This window comes from Vipera ursinii (assembly GCF_947247035.1).
Source record: "Vipera ursinii genome assembly, chromosome: 1".
Taxonomy (NCBI): Eukaryota; Metazoa; Chordata; class Lepidosauria; order Squamata; family Viperidae; genus Vipera; species Vipera ursinii.
In genome coordinates this window covers 206,772,801-206,797,229 of record NC_139512.1, presented here as the reverse complement: position 1 = coordinate 206,797,229, position 24,429 = coordinate 206,772,801, and the positions used below count along the sequence as shown (strand labels likewise).

General features: G+C 36.9%; 1 protein-coding gene across 1 annotated transcript in view; it reads left to right on the top strand.

The window, feature by feature from the left end:
• Positions 1–655: 655 nt before the first annotated feature.
• The window catches only part of ZC3H13 (zinc finger CCCH-type containing 13), a 48,182-nt gene continuing 24,408 nt past the window's right edge, over positions 656–24,429 (top strand). Inside the window, exons 1-5 of the mRNA XM_083349140.1 lie at positions 656–845; positions 10,311–10,433; positions 11,278–11,387; positions 19,330–19,441; positions 24,073–24,181. Of these exons, the coding sequence (XP_083205266.1) occupies positions 10,317–10,433; positions 11,278–11,387; positions 19,330–19,441; positions 24,073–24,181 (448 nt within the window). The 5' untranslated portion in view covers positions 656–845; positions 10,311–10,316. The remainder of the gene's footprint in view (positions 846–10,310; positions 10,434–11,277; positions 11,388–19,329; positions 19,442–24,072; positions 24,182–24,429) is intronic.

Here is a 24,429-nt window from a genome sequence, read left to right as displayed (position 1 = left end):
CGAAAGTCCTCCGGGCGACTTTTTCGTACTAAAGAAAACCAGGAGATGAAATTCGCCCAACGATTCGGCCAGAAACACCGCCATGGCGTACTTTAAAATGCCTTCACGTTTGACATTGACATTATATTGAGGGTTGCTTGACGCTCTCTGAGCTGGTTTGTTTTCTTGCAGACGTTTCATTACCCAAAGCAGGAAACATCATCAGTGCTAATCATAACGATGTTACCTAGTTTGGATATTGACACGTCTGCAAGAAAAAGAAGCCAGCTGGGACAGCGCCAAAGGCCCCTGGCGTCAAGCCTGAAGCTACAAATATAACTCTTTATTGCAGGGGTCTTCAAACTTGGCCCTTTTATGACTTGTGGACTTCAACTCCCAGAATTCCTCAGCCAGCTTTGCTGGCTGAGGAATTCTGGGAGTTGAAGTCCACAAGTCATAAAAGGGCCAAGTTTGAAGACCCCCTGCTTTATTGATTGCCATGGTACGTCAGAAGCCTCCGCCTGCGGCTTCCGGCGCTTCGCCGTGGACCGGAAGTAGGAGAGGGAGAGGGTCGGTCGCGCAGGCGCAGTCGCCGCAGTTTGCGCCGGCTCTTCTGCCCCTCCCCCCCCCGGCCCCCGCCCCTCCGGTTGGCCTCCGGGGCGAACAGGAGTAGCGGTCGGGCGCCGTCGGATGGTCTCCGCTCTCGGAGCGAGCCGCGCTCCTCCTTTTCCTCCCTGTGTGGCTCGACTTTTAGGCCCGGGAGGACGGACTCCCCCCTCGCCCTCTCCCCCCCTCTCCGCCCAGGGCGGCGGCGGCGGCGGAAGAAGCGACGGCGGGGAGGAGCAGGCCGGGTGCGCAGAGAGCAGGTGAGTCGCGGCGCCCGGGAAGGGGGAAAGGGAGGGAGGCTTTGCTCCGTCAGTCCGCGCCTCAGGAGGTAAACCCCGTGGCAGTGGGGGAGGAATAAAACCTCCGCGATATCCTTCCTTCTCCTCACCTGGGACTGGGTGGGAGAGATGTGCTAGGAGGGGAGGGGAGGGGAGGGGAAAAGCTCTCTCCCCTTTCAGTTTTGCCGTCTCCCTCGCCCTTATTAAGACTGAAGTATCTGGGAACGTGCGCTGCAACTTTTCTTTCTTTCTTTCTTTCTTTCTTTCTTTCTTTCTTTCTCTTTCTTTTTCTTTCTCTTTCTTTGTTTCTTTCTTTTTCTTTTTCTTTCTTTCTTTCTCTTTCTTTTTCTTTCTCTTTCTTTCTTTCTTTCTCTTTCTCTTTCTTTCTTTCTTTCTTTCTTTCTTTCTTTCTCTTTTTCTTTCTCTTTCTTTGTTTCTTTCTTTCTTTCTTTTTCTCTTTCTTTCTTTCTTTCTCTTTCTTTTTCTTTCTTTCTTTCTTTCTTTCTTTCTTTCTCTTTTTCTTTCTCTTTCTTTCTTTCTTTCTTTCTTTCTTTCTTTCTTTCTTTCTTTCTTTCTTTCTTCTTTCCCCCCCCTCCTTTTCCTGTGATTTAAAAAAAAAAACTCTTTACAAAGTGGTTCCGTCCTAAAGCTGCCTGCAATTAGTGCAGGTTCGCGTCCCACCAGGCTCAAGGTTGACTCAGCCTTCCATCCTTCCGAAGTACGTAAAATGAGGACCCAGATTGTTGGGGGCAATTAAGCTGACTTTGTAATAATGCCGCTTGGGGGTGGGGGGGCGAAAGCCCTAATAAGCAGGCATATATGAAGGCTATTGCTAAGCACATTGATTTGTGCTTTAAATTGTAAGCCGCCCTGAGTCTTCGGAGAAAGGCAGGATATAAATGGGATTAAAATTAAAAAAATAAAATAAATAAATCTCACGGTGCCTGTTTGCCAGAGGCGTGTCAAGTGTTTTGGATGAGGGGGTTTCTGATTTTGTATCCCCTTGGGTGCAGTGAAAGGTGGAATACAACAAATTGGGCCGGAGTAATTCGGATCTGGCAGCCTTTTTTTTTTTAGTTTGTTGAAGCTGTTTTTCAATATATTTCTGTATAATTGGTTTTTACAAATGTGAAGAGCTACGTTGGGTTAATGGTCAAGGCCATCGTATTTGTTAGGTTGGCAGTGTGAGAATTAGGTATGAAGAAGATAGCTTTTTTTAAAAAAAAAACCTGTACGCTATTTTCATATTATTTGATGTACAACATTTTTGTTACAAAGGATATCAGATCACTAAAAGCTTGCACTTTTAGCTTATTGAGTTTGGAAGGGAGCGCAGCTGATTTCAGTGGGATATTTCTCAGGTTTAATGTTCTGGAAAGTGATGTCACTGTACTGTTTTTAATTCTACCAGCCATCATTTCTTCTTGCTTATACAGTTGTGATGTTCCTATTTTAGAAAGACTGGGTGGAATCTGGCATGTTTATGCAGCAAATGAGATACTGTTCACTTTTATTAGAGCCATTTATTCAGATCTGACTAATCTATGGCTCCTTAGAAGAACATTTCTACAAAGATTGCAAAAAAAAATGTAGGGTTATAGTTTATTCTGTGCATGTAAGCTTTGCTTCACTAAATGAGACTTTCTTTCAAATAATTGCATGGATTGTAGCCTAAACCAGTTGACCATATTCTTCAACCATACAGTGTAGGCGTGCTTTTAACCAGTGTGTTTTTGCCACTGACTTTGGTCTATTTTGTGCCACTTCCCTTACAAAGTCAACCATGTTTTAGCCTACTGATTTTTGTTTTTAAGGTTGTGATTTATTCTGAAAAAAAGTATTTTGGGCTTGTATTATAATTACTACAATAATTAAATGCCATTATTGTATTATTACAAATGTTGTTTTTTAATATCAGGTTTCAGTTATTTGCTGCAGTATTTAAGTTGGAATAATAACTAAGTTGTTATTACTGAATATCTGTCTAAGCATGTTAAAAGAGAAATTTACTATCTACAGAATATTACAACAAAAAGCATTTAGTCTGTGTTCCTGTCTGCTTCATTGCCATGAATGAAGTGCAGACTGTGAAGTTTAACTTTAAATATATAGTGTGACCTGATTAATGTAGTTTAACTGTTGAAACATATGGGGATTGTGGCATCTGCGTCACTTCTGAGACGGAACTCCTCAATAGGAGGGTGAAGAATACTGATATTTGAACAGAGTTTCTATGAATTCTGAAGATTCCTAAAATATAAAATTAGCACACTGCCTGAAATGCAACTATTTACCATTGTTCACATTTTGATAGTATTGTAGGCAAGCTGAGAGTACTTAGTAGTATTCTTTGCTACATGAAAAGGATGCTTGAAAACTAATATCATTTATGGTCGATCGTATGAAAGTGCATCCTTTAGGGCAGTTATAGTTTTCAGTTTCAAGCATACAATATAGGAGTGATAGTGATTGTGTTGTTGGAAAGTGGAGAAAATAGGAGTAGCTGAATTCTTAAAAATTAATGATGCTGATGTATTTGGTTATATTCATAGTATAAAGGCTTAATGGTTAATTAAAAAGGTTCGTTAACCTGCATTCACATGATATCCAAAATGTTAGAAAATTCTGTTTCAGGTAAGTATTTAGGAATATATATGTAGCCAATCAATTTTGAAATCAAGATAATTCAGTTACTTTATTAACATAGATTATGTAAAATATTTATACAGAAATAAAATCTGATTTTGGACCAATACAAAACTAAAATAATAATTAGATTCATGTAGTTTCACATGAACTTGTTCTTACAAAGCAGGTTAGTACAGATTTAGCTAACTGCTATCTTTTGAATTCAGAGCAGTTAATTTCTCCTCAACTTAAAAAGCATGCTTTTTGAATTATGTAAGTCCTAGTTACAAATAAAAATACAAAACTTTATTTGTGTTTTGAAAGTAGAATGGGAGATATAAATCCTGAATAATTTATATGGCTATTTTTAAGAATGCCAAAGAGGATTCTTTCCAGTGCATTAGGAAAATTATATCTCATAGTTTTACATTTTTTATGTTTAACCCCCAAAAAGTGTCTTTTAAAGGAATAGCCTTTATCTTTTTCTTCTAATTTCAAAATTTGTAGGCAATGTTTTTGATGAAATAGGTCTTCTAAGTAGAAGAAAATGATTGCATCCTCTCCATGATCAGTTTGTTACATATATTCAGTCATCAGAATAAAAATATCAGCAAGCAAGAAGTAATATCGATTATTTCTCTGTGTGGCAAATATTTGAACTATTTCTATTCATATGTAACTCTGACAATCAAGTCAATTGCTGTGTTTGGAAAGATTCTAAGAAAAACTCACCTACTGGATAAGCAAAGCACAAAGTGTATATGAGAAATTGTATGACTTTTAAGGGTGTACAGAGACCCAAATTTGTAATGTAAGTTGTATTTTGGGGTGTACGTGGGCTGTGTATGATAGGAGTTCATTAGGGTAGCTATATGTATTTTTTCCCTCTTGGGTTCATGCAGCTGTCTTTGTAACTGGCCATGATGTGAGACATATGTGGATTAAGATGTAAGATGTTCCTGACAGATGCTACTTACATGACCAAATATTATTGTGCTCTTTGATTCCCCATCTCTGCACTGTCCATAAGACTTTAGTTCTTACACAAAAAATACTCATCTTTTAAAATGTATCAGGATTTATGTAAAGGATACGCAATGTGTAATAGGAATATGTAAATTATATAGTCCTGTTGGATGCATAAGTAACACCTTTAGAAAAATGAAAACAATTTAACTCAAATTGAACAGCAAGAATATATGTGCGCTAGCCAAGGTGTAATTTTGCTTTGGGTGACTAGCAAATGTGTATCACTATCTCTGTGCTTTTTGCTTAAATAAAAACCTAAGGAAGCAAGCATTATTACCGTAGTATATAGTAAAATGGTAACTTTTTATAGAGGTAGTTGTAAATGAAACTGATAGTTCTATTTTCTATTATTGTGCTGCCACCACGTGGCTGTTTTGGGAAATTATACATTATGCTAATTTTGGTCAGCCAAACCCCTCCAACCCTATGACATATTTCCTCCTTCTCCTGATCATGTGCCTTACATCCCGCCCCTTTCTGGGATGGACTTCCTTCTTCTCCCTGGGGACTTTCCTCCTCCATAACCGGCAGACACACGTGCTCCTCCATGACCAGCAGACACACGTGCAGACACTGAGTCGATACTGTCTTTTGACCTTGGAATACTGTCCATACATCATCTGTCTATACCTTGTCTGCTGTAATCTCATCTGCATGCAAATAAAGGTATTTCTGGATGATCAAGGTATTTCCTGAGTTCTGCTATCTGGAAAGAATTGTTAATAGTGATGACATGTGCTTATACAGACCAGCACAGGGGTCTTAACAAAGGGATCAATCACAATACAGCAGTTTGATCCAGAATAGTCAAAAGTCAGAATCGACTCAGTGTCTGCACGTGTGTCTGCTGGTCATGGAGGAGCACGTGTGTCTGCTGGTTATGGAGGAGGAGAGTCCCCAGGGAGAAGAAGGAGGAAATCCATCCCAGAAAGGGGCGGAGTGTAATGCACATGATCAGGAGAAGGAGGAAATATGTCATAGGGTAGGAGGGGTTTGGCTGACCAAAATTAGCATAATGTATAATTTCCCAAAACAGCCACGTGGTGGCAGCACAATTATACTTACCTAATCAAATATTTCAGTGGAATTAATTTAGTTTATTTAGGCTTTTTTAGTTATTATGCAGTTCATGAAATTGGTATATGTGTTTCATATTGTTCACTAAATTTAAAGCAAACATACAGCAGATCACTTAACAATTTAAGGGAGAACAAGAATGTCTGATTTTGCAGTGCTGTTAATAGGCAGGCTTTAGTGTTTTACATAGATAAAATTTGTGTTGGTCTGAGTTGGCTTGCTTATTGAGGTGAAAGTAAGAAATAGGGAAGGAATTGTTTACTGAAATTCATCTTAAGCATCCAGATGAGATGTTAAGTTAGTTGCCTCTCTCTTCTATTGTTCCAGTATTATTTCTGAATATAATAATGATATATTAAGTATCCAATTAATTCTTCACTCTGATGTCATTGAGAATTCTTTTATTCATAAGCTAATGATTTTTGAACATGTGAATAGTTTGATAATCCTGTTGGATTTCTTGAAATATTGTCAAGGAATAGTGCTGCTCCCTCTTAAAATACTTTTTCCATTGTCCAGTTTGCTATGAACCCATGATTGCCTGCAATATAGTAGTTCATATTTTAACTTTCATGAGAAGAACGTCTTACCAGTCCTTTTGATAAATCACATGCTAAATAAGGGTAGATGCTTCAGTTTACCCCCAAATTACATACTTAACTCCTAGGGTCTCATGTAAATTTCTCTAGTTACGATGGTAAATGGAAGTGGAATTTTCCATTGCTAAGTGATGCGATGGTAAAACATGATTTCACATGACTATACTACACAGTGACAGCAATCCCGACATTCCTCATCGTTACCTGAATTCCATTGGCTATTACTTAAGGACCCACCCCAATTCAAACGTTTCCAGTCTTGATCCCTCCCACCCTCATACCTCAGTTCTTCCAAGGTAAAAAAGGACTGCCTCCCCTTCAATTCCCACCAATTGTCCCCCTCCCCATCTGCGTCCTTTTGGCCACCCTGCATTCTGCCTTGCGGGGTGACAAGCAGCCCCAAGATCACACTATTCTGATGTTGCGTGTCATGATGCGGTTCATGGGCTTCTTGGTGTGTCGCAGCTCTGGGGCTACAAGAAGCCCCTGAACCACAGCACACTGCTATCCCAGCCTGACGCAGCTGTGCGATGTGTGTGAAGCCGCAGCCATACCAGGAAGTCCCAGTAGTGCAGTGCAAAGCTGCAGTTGTCCCAGAAAGCCCCAGCAGTATGTCATAATGCTGCAGCCGTCCCGGGAAGCCCTAGCAACAGAGCACACAGCTTCCCGGGAAACTCAGCCATCCCAACCGAGTCCCAGCTGCAGTTGCCCTAACCCCCCCCCCCATTCTGAAGCCCCTGCCATCCTGCTTTCCACCACTCCATTCAGTATCTTCTTACTCTTGTTGCTGATGAGTTATGCCCAGCCTGACCCTTTGCAAGGCAACTGCTGATCATCTTAAGATCATCTTTCTTAAATCTTGCTAGGAAACCACTGTGTGCAACCTCGGGAAGAAAGCCTCATTGGCCAGCAACTGCCAGGCCAGGCAAGCTTGATCAGCAGCGGGAGCAAGAAGACTGCAAAGATCAGCTAAGGTTGCAGGGAACATGAACTGCGGGGGCCAAAAGGGCAGCTTGTAAGGCTAAGCTTGTAAGCCGCCCTGAGTCTTCGGAGAAGGGCGGGATATAAATGTAATAATAAAAATAAAAATAAAATAAAATACATGAAGGGAGTTGAAATGATGTCATAAATGGGCTACCAACTGCCCAAATTTTGATCATGTAGCCACTGCAACTGCCGTAACTTCAGGGACTGTCATAAATCCTTTTGTCCAGTGCCACCATAATTTTGAATGGTCATAACTTGAGGGCTGCCTGTAATACTTTTTAGTATAAACAATGGGATGAAATTTCCATGAACCTACGAAAATGTGTATTACTTTGAGTGAGATAGTTTTAAACTTCTAAATAGTCATGCTGCTTCTTTTTACACTAATGCTGTATATGCAAAGTATCTGCAATTTGCACGTCCCATAAATAAACCAAGTGATAAACATCTGAGTATGGCCAGTGTGATATGCCCCTTGAATACTGGATATTTTGCTTGTATTTTGAAAATAAGTTCAGTCCTTGGGGGCAGGGTGGGTGGATTATATAACTTTTAAAGTAAGCTTTCTTAAAATCTTTCTAATTTATTTGGGCCTTTGCCTCAGTCATGGTACAAAATGTGACCAAGTAAAGCACAGTTCAAATTTTTTCCTCTTCTCCTCTACACAAAGGCACTTGAAAATAATAGAATTAAATTATATATGGTGATGACCTGTGTAGATATAATGTCATCTCTTTCCTGCTGTACCCCTTTTTACCCCAAAATCTTTAGGGGCTTCAGAATAGAATAAGAGATGTACTTGTTTCTAAAGTGTTGTATTGAATTGGGCCTCAATCTCTGTTTATTGCAATATGACAAATTTTTAAACTAGAAAATCTACTTTATAACTAAATTTTGTACTAATTCCACTTGTTATGTATTACAGTAATTGAGTCAAATGGTTATTGTGATAATGGAATATTCTTTCCCTTCAAGGTGTGTATTGGTGTATATTTATTCTGCCAATGTTAGAAATACCTTCAAATTGAGGCATATTTATTTATTTATTTATTTATTTGTTTGTTTTTATAAACCGCCCTTCTCCCGAGGGACTCGGGGCGGTGTACAGAATAAGGTAGGCATACAGAATGAACAATAGTGAAAAAAAACAATAGTAAAATACAAACTGGGACCCCAATTAGAGCTATCAGGTCAGGCTGGACTGCTGGAACAGGTAAGTTTTTAAGTCGCGCCGGAAGGTGCGGAGGTCGGGGGCCATCCGGATTTCGGTTGGTAAGCTGTTCCAGAGGGCTGGCGCCCCCACTGAGAATGCCCTCCCCCTGGGGGCCACCAGCCGACATTCCTTGAGCGGTGGCACCCTGAGGAGGCCCTCTCTGTGGGAGCGCACAGGACGGTGGGGTGCTGACATTGGCAGAAGGTGCTCCCGTAGGTAGTTTTGGTTTGCAAAAATGTACAGGTTCTCTAATTCGATTTTTCAAATCATATTATATGCAAAGTAAGGCAAGATAAATCTAAATATCTTTTTAAAACTAGTTAATTTTAGGGATTACTTACTCGTCCCAGCTTCTGCCAACCTAGCAGTTCGAGAGCACGTAAAAACGCAAGTAGAAAAATAGGGACCACTACGGTGGGAAGGTAACAGCGTTCCGTGCGCCTTTGGCGTCTGGTCATGCCGGCCACACGACCACGGAGACGTCCTCGGACAAGCACTGGCTCTTCGGCTTTGAAACGGAGATGAGCACCGGCCCCTAGAGTCAGAAACGACTAGCACGCATGTGTGGGGGAACCTTTACCTTTACCTTAATGTATGATCACAATTTAAAATAGTTTAGAGTTTTGGACATCTTTCAGATCTCTTAATTTTGTAGCTCAGTGCTTCTCACTTTCATGCCTTTAGGCATATTGAATAACAGTTCCTAAAATGCCTAATTGCTGTGTACCGAGTTTGGCTAAAGTTCTTATAGTCCAACACTTTGCAGGCAACAGATTTAGAGCATTACTTTAGCTACTGATCAAGGTAATTCCTTGAATGAGAAATGCTGCTCACCTTTAATAATAATACAAAATTAAAAAAACAGCTTAAAACGAGGAAGGTTCAGAGCACAGGAGGCTTTTAGATGGTTTTCACACAGTGTTTATAGAATATACCTGAACACATTTTTTACTGGATTTCTCATTTATTCTTTGGTCTGAGATTTAGCAGTGATTCTTTGTATTTATCCTGTAACGTTGGTAGAATGATCATATACTTTAAAACTTAACTTAAAGAAATTTCCTAGTTTATTTCAACAGCGTAGTAGCTCTGATTTCCAGTTGACGTTGATTTATATTATGATTCAAAAATTCATTGAAGTTTTAAAGAGCATGGGTTATAATGACTACTCGGGAGGAAAGCATTTGCACCATTCTTCCCCCTCCTCTTTTCTTTGTGTCTTGTAAAAACCCAGAGAGTGAAGGACATTCAATAATGGTGGAATTGCTCAAAACTGAACAAGTGAACTTGGAGAAATTCCTCGTTTTTACTAGATTTAGAACAGTTTATTCATCCTACGTACACGTACATGTCACTGACATCTTGTACAATGTGCCCAATATTGTTCTGTCCTCATTATCTGTCATGAGAAATTTTGGGGACAATACAATGAGTTAGAGGAAAAAAAGGAGAAAAGAAAATGATTGTTTGCATGGACTGCCTTTCCCTGTGAGCTATCTTCAAGTTGTGTAACTATTGAATTGATTACACTGTATACCATTTATAAGGATATTTGGGTTGTTGGTTTTTTTTTTGTAGAACTTCTATTTTCTGCTGCAAATAAAGCATTCTTTTACAGGACCCTCCCCTTCCCCATTTGTTTTTAGGACCTCATGGATATATTATTTCAGATAATAACCAGAGATGGTTAAGGTAGCTAAAAGAAGGTATTGAGACGGATTCCTCATCTTGGAATGTTTCCTAATGAATGAATTAAAGTAAATTCCTTTGAAATACAACTCTGCATTTGCTACTTGATTAATTTCTACAGAAATTTCTGACGATTAATAGTGTAACTATTTTTTTTCCTATGAGTTCAGTTGCATAGTTCAACTTGAGAATTTTACAGTGTTGCTTTTTTTTTGGTTGAAGTAGTACAAAATGTCAAAAATTAGAAGGAAGGTCACAGTGGAAAATACCAAGACCATATCTGATAGCACATCGAGAAGACCTAGTGTGTTTGAAAGACTGGGACCCAGCACCGGAAGTTCTGCAGAGGTGAGTCAAAAAGTATTCTTTGTTCTTAATGTGACACTCTCATAAGCCAGAGATTATGGCAGGGAATGCTTTTCTCTTTTTTTTCTAGCAGAGTAAGTCACCGTATTGGTTTAATGGGAATGCAATAAACCTGTAAAGACTTTCTTATCTTAGACTGGTATATTATGAACTCTTGCATTGTTTCAAATGGGATGAGATGAGGAGGAACATCTTTGTCTAGTACTTGTTCCTGTTTTAATAAATGTTTGTGTTCATAGTCTAAACATTTGATTTGGGGGGGGGAAATTCCCCTCTTGAGGCAGTGACTGTGTTAGCTTGTTTCTGTTGTTGTTGTTGTGCTTCTAATGTAATGGGTTTCTTAATATTTGAAGCCGTCAGGATACCTTTCTTTGATGCAGTGCACCATGTTTAACTTGTTCAATCTGGCTTAGAATGCTGCATTTGGATATTATCCATTTCGAACTCTTGATTCTCTAGGCCTAAATCCACCCATATTCTGCAGAATGAAGTATGTGGATGGATGAATTGTTTAGCTAGAGGTTAGGGGAAAAACCAGGACAAATTCCAACATTTGAATGCATACATCACATTTTTGGTGATGCATGTCTTGCTCATGGTCATAAAACAACCTATATTTTATTTATAGGTGAGAAGAGATCTTAACTCAGCTCAATATACCTTGAAATGCCTTCTGTTATCCAACATCTGATGATGAGCACTGTCAGACTTTGCTCTTAATTGTTAGGTTAGAATGCTGATATGTGGAATTATGTGTTCTGTGTCTTTTCATGAAGCAATATTCCAACGTTAGTTTGAAATTCACCCAGTAATGTCTGTCTCTTAGACACAGTGCCGTAACTGGCTGAAGACTGGCAACTGCCTCTATGGGAACACATGTAGATTCATACATGGCCCTTCACCACGAGGTAAAGGCTTTAGCAGCAGTTACCGAAGGTAAATGAAGAACTCAGCTTCATATTCAAATAAATGCTTTTTCAAGCTGTTCTCTTGTCATCTTAAAAAAAAGATATACAGTGCAATGATTTGGCTTATAAAGAACATGGTTATTCTGGAAATATTGATATGCCCTGACTTTTTGAGTATAGATTCTGAAAATCAAAATGTTTTTGTTACAAGTTAATTTCTGCTTTAATAAATTTACCAATGATAATCAGAAGTAAAAATGAAATTATTGCAGTTTTGTTTTGCTCAAATTTTCTCTAGAAGGTGATTAAGACAACACCAAAAGTCTCAATCTCTTTTTATAAAATTTTACACCTGGCAGTGTGATCAGTAAATAACTATGTTTTCACACTTTTATGACAAAATTATTTTTCTAGTTGTCAGTATAAAACAAAAATGATATACATGAGAAGTTTATTTTCATTAGTAAACCACGAAGAGCTTTGGTTTTATGTGTATTCACAGTAGGTCATGTTTTGTTTAGCTAAAATGTATGGTAGGCAGCTTGGAATCCAATTAATTTCTTCCACTAACAGATTTGCATCGGGTGAGACGGAACAATAGTTAATTATTGCTGTCTCCTATATTTTTCCATGTACTTCCTAAATTTATTCATGGGAACAGGGATTGGAAAACAGATTTTGAGGTATGGAAAAGTAGTTTATAAAAGAGCTAGACTGTAATCCTATAAACAATTATCTGCAAATAAGTCACATTGCATTCGAGGGGCTTCTGAAATGTGTGGGATCGCACTGCCAATTTTTGCTGAGAAATGCTAGGTATGGCTCATGATTCTTTAGGGAATTATCTTTATTTTAAAAAAAATACAGGAAAGGAGCTTCAATTATTGTGGAGTGTTAAAACATTTTATTTCTGATTTTCATTGGAACATGGAATTACAGTTGTGAACTTCTGTTTTATAAATTACAGTATGCTTTAAATTCATTTGGATTACAAAATGTATTAACCAGCAAACAATCATTATATGGGTATTTTATCAATATATTAGGAACCACTATTTATAGCAAATTATCATTGTCAAATCAATGATTCTTTCTTTAGTTTCAGAGAAGCACGATGGTGCTACAGTGTAAATAGCAAACCATATTAAAGGAGAATTTAGGCCTTGCATGCCACAAATGTAAGATGGCTGAGGTAGGGCTTCAAATCAATAAGATGGGATATATGCTCAGATAATAACCACTTTTCCCTCAAAAATAAAAAGAGTACATGAGTTAAAAAAGAAAAGAACTAGTAAAGATTGTTTTTGAAGTTAGGCTCTTCAATTAAGTCTCTAGTTAGTTAAACTAGAATAGTTCCTCAGTGGTGGGGAAATCAAAATCACCTTAGAAGGAGATCAAGAAAAGAGGAAGGGCACTCCAGCAGATAAGTGTTGGACAGGATGGGCGCAAAAACAGGAAGCAGATGTTTACAACAGGAATGTGACATTAAAGTTGGTGAATAGACATTAATCTGTCATCTAAATTGCACACAATTTATCACACAATCTTTCTGAAAAATCAGAGATTGCACACTTAATTCAAAAAACAAGCTTGATTTTATATATATATTTAAATTATTGTTTTATTGTTTTTTAAAATAATGACAAAGTATAAAGACAAAAATGTATACGTTGTCAAAGAAAAAAGACACAAAAAGTGCTCTTTAAAAGTGCAAAAATACAACCAAAAAAAGAAAACATGCATAATATATATAATTATGTATGGTTGTGTATAATCACAATATGTTATGCTTTTATACTTGCTCATAGAATAGTTAATAAAAATATTCAGTACTAATCACTGTTCTTATTGCATAGTATATGTTAAATAGATATTGTAGAAATATGGATCCTCAGTTACACTTTTGGAATTTGTGCTACAAAGCCTAGATTGATGACTGATCACAGTGAATTGATTTTAAAATAAAGCAGTTCAGATCAGTAAATGAAATTATTGAAGACTGTGAGGAAGAAATGATTTAAAATATATCTCATCTAATATCCACAGTTCTTGTGATCCACAGTTCTTCTGAGTACACATAGTTTTTGCCGTATGGTAATTAATGCATTTCATGAAGAAGTACATTTTCTAGATTGGAGAAAGGCAAGATTTTGAAATCAATGGATTTCTGATTTTTTTTCTCTGCAAGCATGTAACTCTCTTGAGCTCTTTGAATAATCATTAAATCATCAAATGTTAAATAATCATTAAATGTTTGGGAGAGGACGTGAATTGTTTTAGCCTCCTCCCAATGTGATTTCTGTCCTATTTTCTTTCCCTTTACAATATAGATTGGGAGCACAGGAAAAGTTCTATAGCCCTGTTATTTATGGATATAAAATGAATGTAGAAAGTAGACTATGGATGGGAATCTTGTGGCCCTCCAGTTATTGAGACTCCAATTTTATCTTCTGTCCATAAAGTTAATAGAGATGATAAGAATTTTAATCTAGTAAAATCTAGAAGGAAATCATTTCTCTCAAAATGTTTGGAAAAATCAAATGTTAATCCTGTTAATTAAACAATCGTGTATATTAAATGTTATATTACTAATATATATTATATAGACATGAGTGTATGTGTGTGCATATATACTGGCAGAAGCAAACACTATACATACACAACTATATATCTATACACTTTATTATAAGACAGTACTCCAGATGGGAAAATTATTCAGGAACGCCTGGCTAAGACCTTTTTCAGCAGCCCTTAATTTTCATTAATATTTTTGTATTAATACTGGTTTTTAATATTTATAACAGCATTTTTATTGTTTTGGCTCTTACATGTAGTTTGTTTTTGTTTGTCTGTAAACCATTCCGAGGGCACATAGCATTTGGACCAGATATAAATAGAATAAATAAGAAACGTTTCTTTAGTATCAAAATAAAATAAATGTATTATCCATGAAATTATATAATTGGGTAATTATAGACTCATAATTCGTGTGTGTGGACCGCATTAAGCTATATGTAACTAACTTAACCGTTAAGTAAAAATGTATATTTAACATTTTGTTTTCATCTGTATCTCAATTTCCCAAGAATATGCACTTTCCTTTTATTTATTTATTTTAATATACTCGTTTGAGGGTCCGATGTGTGGGGATAACTCTAGGTAACGTCTTTCTGTTTTTCCTGTTGGGAATGGAGACTCAGTTCAATTGGGGAATAAATAGGCCTTTGAAAACAGGACAGGTAGGAAAAGTGAGAAAAAGCTGGACCTGAGACGCTACCCATGCTGGGGTAAAAAGCAGATCTCTTTTCCTTCAAAGAGGCAGAGATTGTGCTCTGCACACTCTGCCAGTATATCTGTTTGACAGGCTGTGAAAAGTGGAATGAATCTGTCAAGGAAAATTACAATCTTTTTCTTTTCTGCCTCCTTTCCCAGTGAGCTTGACCAAGATTGTTGTGTTCTTCCGGCTATTACATGGAAATAATTATTCTGAAAAAGAATATAATGATGGGAGAGTAATCTTGACTAGCTGTGTGCAAAAAAATTGAAATGTTTTAAGTTTAAAACCCCTGTCCCAACTGTTTTGAGAAGTGTTTTGTGTTTAGAATAGCCTAGTTTTCCTACTTCAATGTTTCCAATTATTTTCACTCCTTTAGCAGCTCTTTCCCACAGATAAGATGGTTGCTTACTAACTTATTGAGAAGATAAAATTAGCAAGTTGATGGGGATCCATTTTAATATTTTTAACTACTTTAATTTCATATCATTTAAATTATAAAGAGAATCCTTATCTAAAACAATAGCATTAAATAGCACCATTATTTAATTTTCTAAAGATATATCTTCTTTAAACATCTGGACATAGTGAATATTTACATCCATTTTAAACTTCTAACCATCTTGGATTTTCTGCTTCATTTAAATACTTGCCCTCTTCCAGTGTAACATTTGTCTTACCTTGGGTTGAACTAAATCTGAATATCAAAATAATAAGCATTTATATTTCATATTTATGTGCATTACTCTAATAATTCATCCTAAAATGTAAAATAGATATTCTTTGAAGCGTAAGATAGGGATACTGTCTCCTACAACAATAAGGAGAATTTGTAAATTTCACATTGGCTTCCTTTGTGTTAAATTTTTCACCATAAAGAACTTAAACTAACTATATTTTTTTGTTGTTGGAAAAAAAGGATTCTGGTACATTTTTAAAACTAGGAACAAATATTTTGAATATCACACAGGAACAAAATGAGGATGGTAGCAAACTAGGATGTGCCACTGAGTGATAAATTGGAAGTATTTCTATAGGCGGTCCCGGGGTAAAGAGCAAGTTATGTTCCTAACTCTGTCTTTAACTTGAAAGTTGTATGTGAGTTGGAACTGATACTTACAAAGGAATTGCCTGTTAACAAAAAAATGGTGGACAGTGTTCCCCTTCGTCAAGCCGACCAACCTCTAAAGCTGTGCAATACTTTCAAGAACTGCTGAAAACAGGCTATGTATTAAAAGCGCGCAGCTTCCCGAAAGGATTGCGTGGTTTCAGTTGCTCATTAGCTTGAGGAAGGAGAACACTATCCATAATAGGCAACCCATTTGTATGTGGTGGTTTTTTCTTAAGGCAGATGTTCCTAACCGTTATTTGTTTAACGTTTGAAGTCTTTAGATTGCCAATATCTGCTTTCAGGAAAAATAGATATGGTGCATGTTGCATTCTCTTTTCACCTGTAGGAAACACCCATATTGTTAATCGTTATTACAGTTTAATTAAGCTCAGTTAATCAAGCCTTATAGGAAAAACATGCAAGTTGCAGATGCTTTGTGATTTTGGGATATGGATCAAATTTCATGTGTTTGTCTTTGTTGCATAGCTACAATATCCGTATGTGTTTGAAACTGGTTATCTACTGAATTTTCAGTAGTTAGCGTAGAATGAAGTGACATTGAGTACTCAGGTTTGAACTTGACAGTCTTCTTCAGATTTAAAGATGTAGAAAAAGAAAGATACTAATTGTTCGAGGTTATTTAGGTGACTAGTTACTGTAGGCATCCCCCAAGCCAGTTATTTTCAGTGCGACTGATTATTTGTAAACATTAGGTACTTAAACGTAAAACTACTTTCTGTATTATTCAAGTATTCTGTAATTTCAAATATTTGAAAAAAATAATTCTTGTTGAAATAAGTAACAAATTTGTAAACTACCTACTTCTAATCTTTGCCTTAGTTCTAATTGATATACTGTATGTACCTTTTTAGGGAGTTTACATATTGTCTCTTCATACCAAAGTATTGTGTGCAATTGAAGGCAGATTGTTAGAAATGAATGACAGTATCTTAAGAGTTTGTAGTAGATAACTTATGTAGTCTTTGGCAGCCCCTAAATCATCTTGTAATTGCATTGCTTTCCCAGATGGGACAGTCTGTTGCGCAGAAAGTTGATATGTGGCAAATTCAAAAATTAGGGAGAAGTCAAATGAGATCAGGATTCCCTCTAACCAATGTTAGATGTGAACCAGTGGTTGAATATATTTATTTATTAAATTTCTGTGCCACCCATCTAACTGATACAGTAATTCTGGGTGACTTACAATATAATGAAAAGTACTAACAACAAAATTGGAAAAATTGAATAAAAAAGTTTAAAAAGTTAAAAACCAAGATGATGGGTGGTCTGGCAGTGGGGATTTTAATTTTTTTAACTTTTTTAATTTTTGTATTCTGTCTTTTTAACATGTATTGCCCTGTTCACCGCCCTGAGTCCTTCGGGAGAAGGGCGGTATACAAATAAAATTAATAATAATAATAATAATCTTCTCTGCTTGGTCAGCCACTCCAAACATAGCAGGCCCTTGCTGGGTCCACAGGCCAAGCAGCAGAGCCACGTTTTTAGGCTCTTGTAGAAGCCAGGAGTGTGGGGGCAGACCTCATCTCAACAAAATATTCCAGAGGGTGGGGGCCCCAGCAGAAAAGGCTCTTCTTTTGGACCCCGCCAGCTGAAATTCTTCAGCCAATGGAATCTGAAGTAGGCCCTTCCTGTTGGAATGAGAAGGACAGATTCCATCGGGGTAAGGCAGTTCCCCAGATATCCTGGACCCATGCCATAAAGGGCTTTGAAGGTGATCACCAACACCTTGAACTGGATCCAGAAGCAAACTGAAACTCTTGTCGCTCATATAGGAGCAAGGTCACATGGACCACCCAAGGGGCTTCCAGAACTGTCTGTGCTGCTGCCTTCTGTACCAGTTGTAGCTTCCGAATATTCCTCAAGGATAGCCCCCAGGTAGAGCAAATATATTGTCACACATGAGAAAAAGTTACTATAATGAGAGTAATAGTTGCTATCTGTGTCATGTTTGCTACCTATGACAGATAACAGTGGAATTAACAACACTACTCCACTGTTTGTTTTGCCTCTCACCATCCTTTGCTGTGTTGTTGCTGAATTAACTAACTGCTGTGTCTTTCTTCTCCCAGGCAGTTCCACATAAGCACAGAGTTACAACAGTCCTATCTGGTCAGCTTCTTCACATCTAGAACTTCAAAGCTGAGATTTTTAAGATGCAAGAGTTGACAGGCTAGACAGACCCATTTTTATCAGGCTAAAATAAAATAAATACCATGTTTAAATAAACCAGAATTTATCACAGAGTATTAATATGAAGGGGAATGTACTCGTCATTCAGTATAGTTATCCCTCTCTTGGTTATTGTTCTTTCATGTTTCGATTACTGCAGTTTTCAAATTGTTTATAATTTATTATTTGCCATTAATGGTGTCCATATCACTGCAATATTTAAAAATGTGGCACCAATTGCTAATTATTTTTCTGGGCTTAACTCAAATATTTGAGCCTATCCTATTTTGACTTTATCCAGATGTTAAAATTTATTAACAGACATAGAAGGCCCACTTTGAGAAGACTTTATGTATCATATGAGAAGACTTTATGTATCATTTTCAGCAGCGGGAAACTCTCCTGAATTAAAATTAGTTCTCATTCTTCAGGCTTTTTAAAAGATGGCAGAACAAATTTATTTAATTACGTTTAAATTAATTTTAAAGACTGGCTTAATATTTTTAAATGTTCAGATTGGTTTTTTTCCATAGACTTTTAATTTATTACTACCTTGGTGACATTTATACCAACGTAAGAAAGATGTGGAATTATTTTTTAATAATAAATGTAAACAGTTTAGATTATTTTTTATTTATTTAAATAAATTGATTTATATTTCTCATGCCCTCAACCATTTTTGAGAATAGTCAAAAAAGAAGTGAAGCCTGGTCAGGAATTGGATGCTGTTGGAGACAGTTGATTGACATTAACTGGCTTTGTTAGTTTGATTATTTTAAATCCCATTGATTAAGTTAGTTTAGTCTTTGATTAGCTCCAGCTCTAAATCTTAATAAAGTCTATCATGGTCTAATTCATAATACCCTTGTTTATGCATTTTGTATTGGCCACTGGTTAGAAGGGGAAATCTTTAATATTTATTGGAAAATTAATGAAAATGATTCAACTAAAAGGTTTAAAAGATTGAGATTTGGGTTCACATTAAGATTTGATAACTTACATATTTGTTCAGTTCACAGTTTTGTCTGATTTGGTTAAATAGCAATTGTGGGATATAATCAAATGTCTATTTGTGTAACTTTTCCTTTTCCTTGGGGAAATGAATTACAGTCTTTGAGAATATGCCCAATCATTTTTGCAGTTTCTCTGAATTTTCTCTACCATTGTTAATCATAATTTAGCTTTATTGAAATGATCAGACAAATTCCCTTCCCCTTGGGCAAGATTAGTTGCGATTTCTATGCTTTAACATGACAGGAACTGTATTAAATAAACAAGAAATAGAAAGGTTGGGAAATGAAGCTGAACTACAGAACCTAAAGCTATAGCTAAACTATTTTTCTCAAATAATACATTCCTATAGAAGCAGCTGTGTTTTCTGTCTTCATTGTACAGGTCACCAGAAAGGCCTACAGGGGATCTTCGGGAAAGAATGAAGAATAAGCGACAAGACATTGAAAGTGAATCACAGAAACATAATACAGAAGAGCAGCCTTCTCCTGTTAGGGTAGGATGCATATATCTCCAGGATTACTACAGTAGTATAAGAAACAGAAAAGTATGTCCAGTAAAATATAACTGGGCGTAATAGGTTGGATCCAGGTTTGTGTCTTGATGAGCTTCTTAGTTTTGTAGAGGGAATCAAGAGGATCACTGCTGATCTAATGGATGGTGTGATTTTCACCAGTCCCCCAGAGTTCCTGTATCCCTTGGTACTGCTTTTCACAAAAACTACCCAGAGCAGTTCCTCATGAAGCAGGGATTTGCAAATTTACAATCTTTGGTTTGGCATACTGTCAGGTTTTCATGCGCTCCTGCCCAGTGTTGATTTTTAGCACCAATTACTTAAGTGTAATAAGTGAACCACAGTTATATGGGAGCGGCTCCCCAAATTTCCTATTCAGTACCTGAAAAGCTGCTAAATTGGGGAAGTGTAGAGTCCTTGGTGCTCTCTGAGCTTGGTTGTTTTCTTGCAGATGTTTCATTACCAAACTAAGTAATATCATCTCTTTTGCATTTCTGGATGCCGAAATAAGCTTTAGATGTACATTTTTCAAGACAGCCTCTCTCCTCTTTCTTCGTATACAATTAGCCCTGAACTTACAACTGTTCCCTTAGTGGCCAGTCAATGTTATAACCAATTCAAAACAGAGAACATATGACCTGGATTCAAACTTACGATGGTCGGGCTCCCTCCATGGTCATGTGACCAAACTTTGGGCACTTGGCCAGACGGATTTGCAGCTTCCTGCAGTCAAGTAACCACATTTTACAACAATTTTACTGAAAATGACTAGTTACTTGTGTGTTTTTTTAAACAAAACTGGACCCATAGCAAGCCATTGATTTTGTTTAATGACCATGGCAATAAGCTTAACAGCCACTGCAGAAAAAGTTATAAAATTGACCCTTTTATGACCAATATGACATACGTACCGGGCAAGCTTTATTACAGTCATATGTTGAGGACTACCTGTACTCTCTGCCACTCTTCCTTTGGGACTGAAAAGGATTTCTTTACAGGCAGTTCTTGATTAACCACAGCAATTGGGACTGGAATTGCCATCGCTGAGCCCCGCAGTCATAAAGCATGATGTTGTAAAACACGATGGCAATTCTAGCACCCCCTCTCACTGGTGTTAAATGAATCACCATGGTCATTAAGCAAGAACATCACATGGTGATCACTTGTAAACCCCCCCCCACGGCCATCTTCCCCAACGACTGCTTGTCAGAAGCCAGCAAAGAAGGTTGCAAATGGTGACCGTGACCTGCTGTGATGTTGTAATTATGAGCCAGGCATGGAGCACTCAGATTGCGATCATGTGACCATGGGAATGCTGTGATGGCCAGCACTTCAAGGACTGCCCGTAAGTACCACTCATTTAGTGCTGTTTCAAGCTTGAACAGTTACTGAACAAGTGGTTGTTCAGCGAGGACTGCCTGTAAGAGTTTGTGGAAACATTGCTATGAGTTGTTATACAAAGAGAAGAATCTCACTGTAAATACCTAATTTATTGAATGACTGAATAGTTTTAATTTGGCCATGTAGGGCTCATGCTTATGGTCACTTCAATTTCTAAGTCTTTTCAAATAGGTTTTACTCAAGTGAAGTGTCTTTGCCTGAGTTTTTCACACACATATATATGACTCCATAGTTTTTCAGAGTCATGTGGCAGAGAGATGGGCGGCATAAAAATAAATAAATAATAAAATAACAGCTTATATCTTTAAATCGTTGCAGGAAGTTGGAGTAATCACCAATGTTAGATTGCATTATTTGTGAGAAAGTTCTAAATTAAATCAAAGTATGGAAGTCTTGTTATTTTTGGTTGATTCATCTGGGGAAATTGTCATTAAGAATCTGTATTTGAGGAGATACACTTTGTTTTATATTTAAATACTTGTTTAACTTGTTAATTTAATGTGATTATTGCTGACATAACAGTGATAATCATATTGTACTGCCCTGCTTACAAAGTAACTGAAAATTTAAACATTTTGTATCTTGTTAATCTTGTGTTAGTGATTGAGAGATTGAATCATAGGATTTTGTTTAGAACTGAATAATAAGATTTTTTAAATTCCTTTCAGATGTAATAGAATAGTAGTTTCCATAATGTGTTCAATGAGAGCATTATCTGCACACTGTAAAAAATTAACTAAAGTTCCTTGTTTAATTATGATTTCTTATAATTTTATCCTCTTTTTGAACACTTATGCTTTATAGATAGTCCTCAATTTAAGGCCATAATTGGGACCAGAATTTTCTGTTGCTAAGCAAGGCAGTATTCATTCATTCATTCATTCATTCATTCCACCCATCTTATGGATTAGGGCAACTCTGGGTGGCTTGTATGCCGTGTTGGATTGGGAGGTATGTTTGATTGTCTTCCTGAAATATCTTCAGCTTCAGTTTCTTCATCAGCTGTGAGGTATTAGCTTCTAGGTTATGTTGATAGGATGCCATTCTTCCTTCTCTGTAGAATAGACAGTATATTGTGGCACTGGCTCCTGCATAACCTCAAATCATAATAGAGCCACCGCTATGCAAAATAATTAAGAAAGTGTTTGTTTTTTCAAATGTTTTGTCTTTTTTTCTCCAAATATATCTTGAAGTTGTGGGCAAACAGTTAAATTTTTTAGTTTTTCTGTCCAAAGCACTTCATTTCAAAAACATTTTAGGTTTGCCAAGGCTTACATCAGTATATGATTTTTGTGATGAGATCAGAGTACTTTTTCTGATAATTTTCTCAGGCTCATCATTGTATAAACAGTGTTGCACTATGAACCTGTAGATGAATATTCCAGTATTTTGGTTTTAGCTTTTCAACATGTCGGTAGCAATGATCTGTGAGTTCTGTTTTAAAGATTTGACCATTTTTCCAGCAGAATTTTTACAGATCTTACCCTAATCTCAACAGTTTCAAGAAATTTCCATTTCTTAAACATGTTGCTCATTGTTAAACTTACTAGATATTGTTACAGCCTTCCTTTACTTGATAAGAGTGAATTATCTTTGTTTTCAAATGCTCAGACAGCTGCTTAGATGTTCCCATAGTTGTTGAAAGTAGACAGAAGAATAATCACAATCAGAGAGGATAGAAGTTTCAGTATTTATTCAGCTGTGGAAGTGGGCTTACCTGGCTAATTGTAGAATCAGTTACCTTTTTGGAGCCTTACTAACAACTACATTTTAAAAAAATATTACTGTATGAACTGGAAGGGTGTCCAAACCTTTTTACCTGCCATACTCTCTTTTTAAATTGTTGAATTTATAAATAACATATATATGCATTCAGATTTGCTGAACTATATTGTTTACAAAGTAAACTTCGCTATTATGTAGAGCTGTTAGCTTCTTTTCACTTAGAGCAGGGTTGTCAAACTGCCGGCCCGCAGGCCAGATGCGTCACGTGGAAGCCGCACCCACCCCATTGCTGGCAATGGTTAAACTGACCCGATACGTTGCGCGATGTCACGTGACATCGCGGGTTTGACATGTCTGACTTAGAGGTTCAGTAGAAAATATCATTTGACCAGGGATTACTTTTCATGCAACTGTAGAGATGTAGGGAAGTTTATCAGAACCACCAACAGAAGGTAACAACATTGGGAAAGAGCATTGTGTAGTTGTTTTAAAATACATATTTTGTGCATGTTTTATATATTTCAGTGTTAGAAGCCTGTAAATCAAAAGGTATCATTGGAAGACTTGCAGAACCAGGTTGGGGATTGGTCATTTTAGAGAAAAATCTGTCCATGTGGTCGCTAAAAGTTGACATCAGCCAGAACAAAAGTTATTTTAGAAATGTATTAAACCCTGTCTTAGTTTAAAAGAACATGCAACCATGAATTTTGGGGTTTTGAATACTTTCCCACTTGGTTTATCCTTCTAAAAACTTCTATTTTAAATTATATAGAAATTCATGGCTTACAAAATGTAGCATTCAATTATAATTCCAATTTTTGATTTGTGAACAGAGTGTGCCTTCAGTAAAATACAGCCCTACTCTGAGGGATCTAATTTTAAGAGTTTAAAGAAGTCTTTTGCATATCTAGGTTGCCCCATTGCTGTCGTCTTGTATTTCCCTTAATGGGAGCAGATCATGAAGGAACAATCCTAAAGCCTCTTTAAAAAATGGCTTCCAAATTGTGATTTCTTTTTTAAATGCTGTTTGCTACAGCTTTTATTCCACACATTATAGAGAATTTGGATTAGCTGCAATGTCCAGAGTTTAAACTTGCATGAAGGGAATGAGCGTAGGAAATTTTTTTGGAATTACCCATGAGCTGAGAGCTTTGTCCAAAGCATAAACAGTATTAGCATTCAGTTTCACATTGATATCCAAGGACTTTAAAGCCAAAGGGGCTTGCTTCTGCTTATCTTCTGGAATTCTAAATGAAAGTTTAGCCTTTGGTCTGAAGTTATACTCTCTTCTGAGTAGCTTGCTTAATATATATTATTCAATGTATCAGGGTATTTTATCAATTTTAATATTTCAGTTTTTGAAAGTTAAGAGACTGAGTTGTGAAGTCGGCTGTGAACTGACACCCCCAACAGATGAAATTAAAATGGATTTCATGTTCTGTTTTGAAAAATGCTAAGTAACTTTTTAATTTTTTTCTGTTCTGTAGAAAGAGTCTACGAGAGGGAGGCACAGGGGAAAAGAAGATATTAAAATTACTAAAGAAAGGACACCAGAAAGTGAAGAAGACAATCCTGACTGGGAAACAAATAGAGACGGTAAATAGAATACGCCGTTAAACCTTGCAAACAAATTAACATGTATTTTGACTTGCCATTCTGGACCTTTTGTAAAGGTCAGACAAAAGATAGATTGCCTACAGAAAAATCGCTTGATTTTTCTTATCTCTCCCCTACCCATGTAGAGTGGAGAAATGGGAGAAGACTCTTATCCCCAGTTGCCAGTGTGATTGCATTGCTTTTGATGCATGGAAGAGCAAACAGATTATTCTCTTCCTCTCCCATTT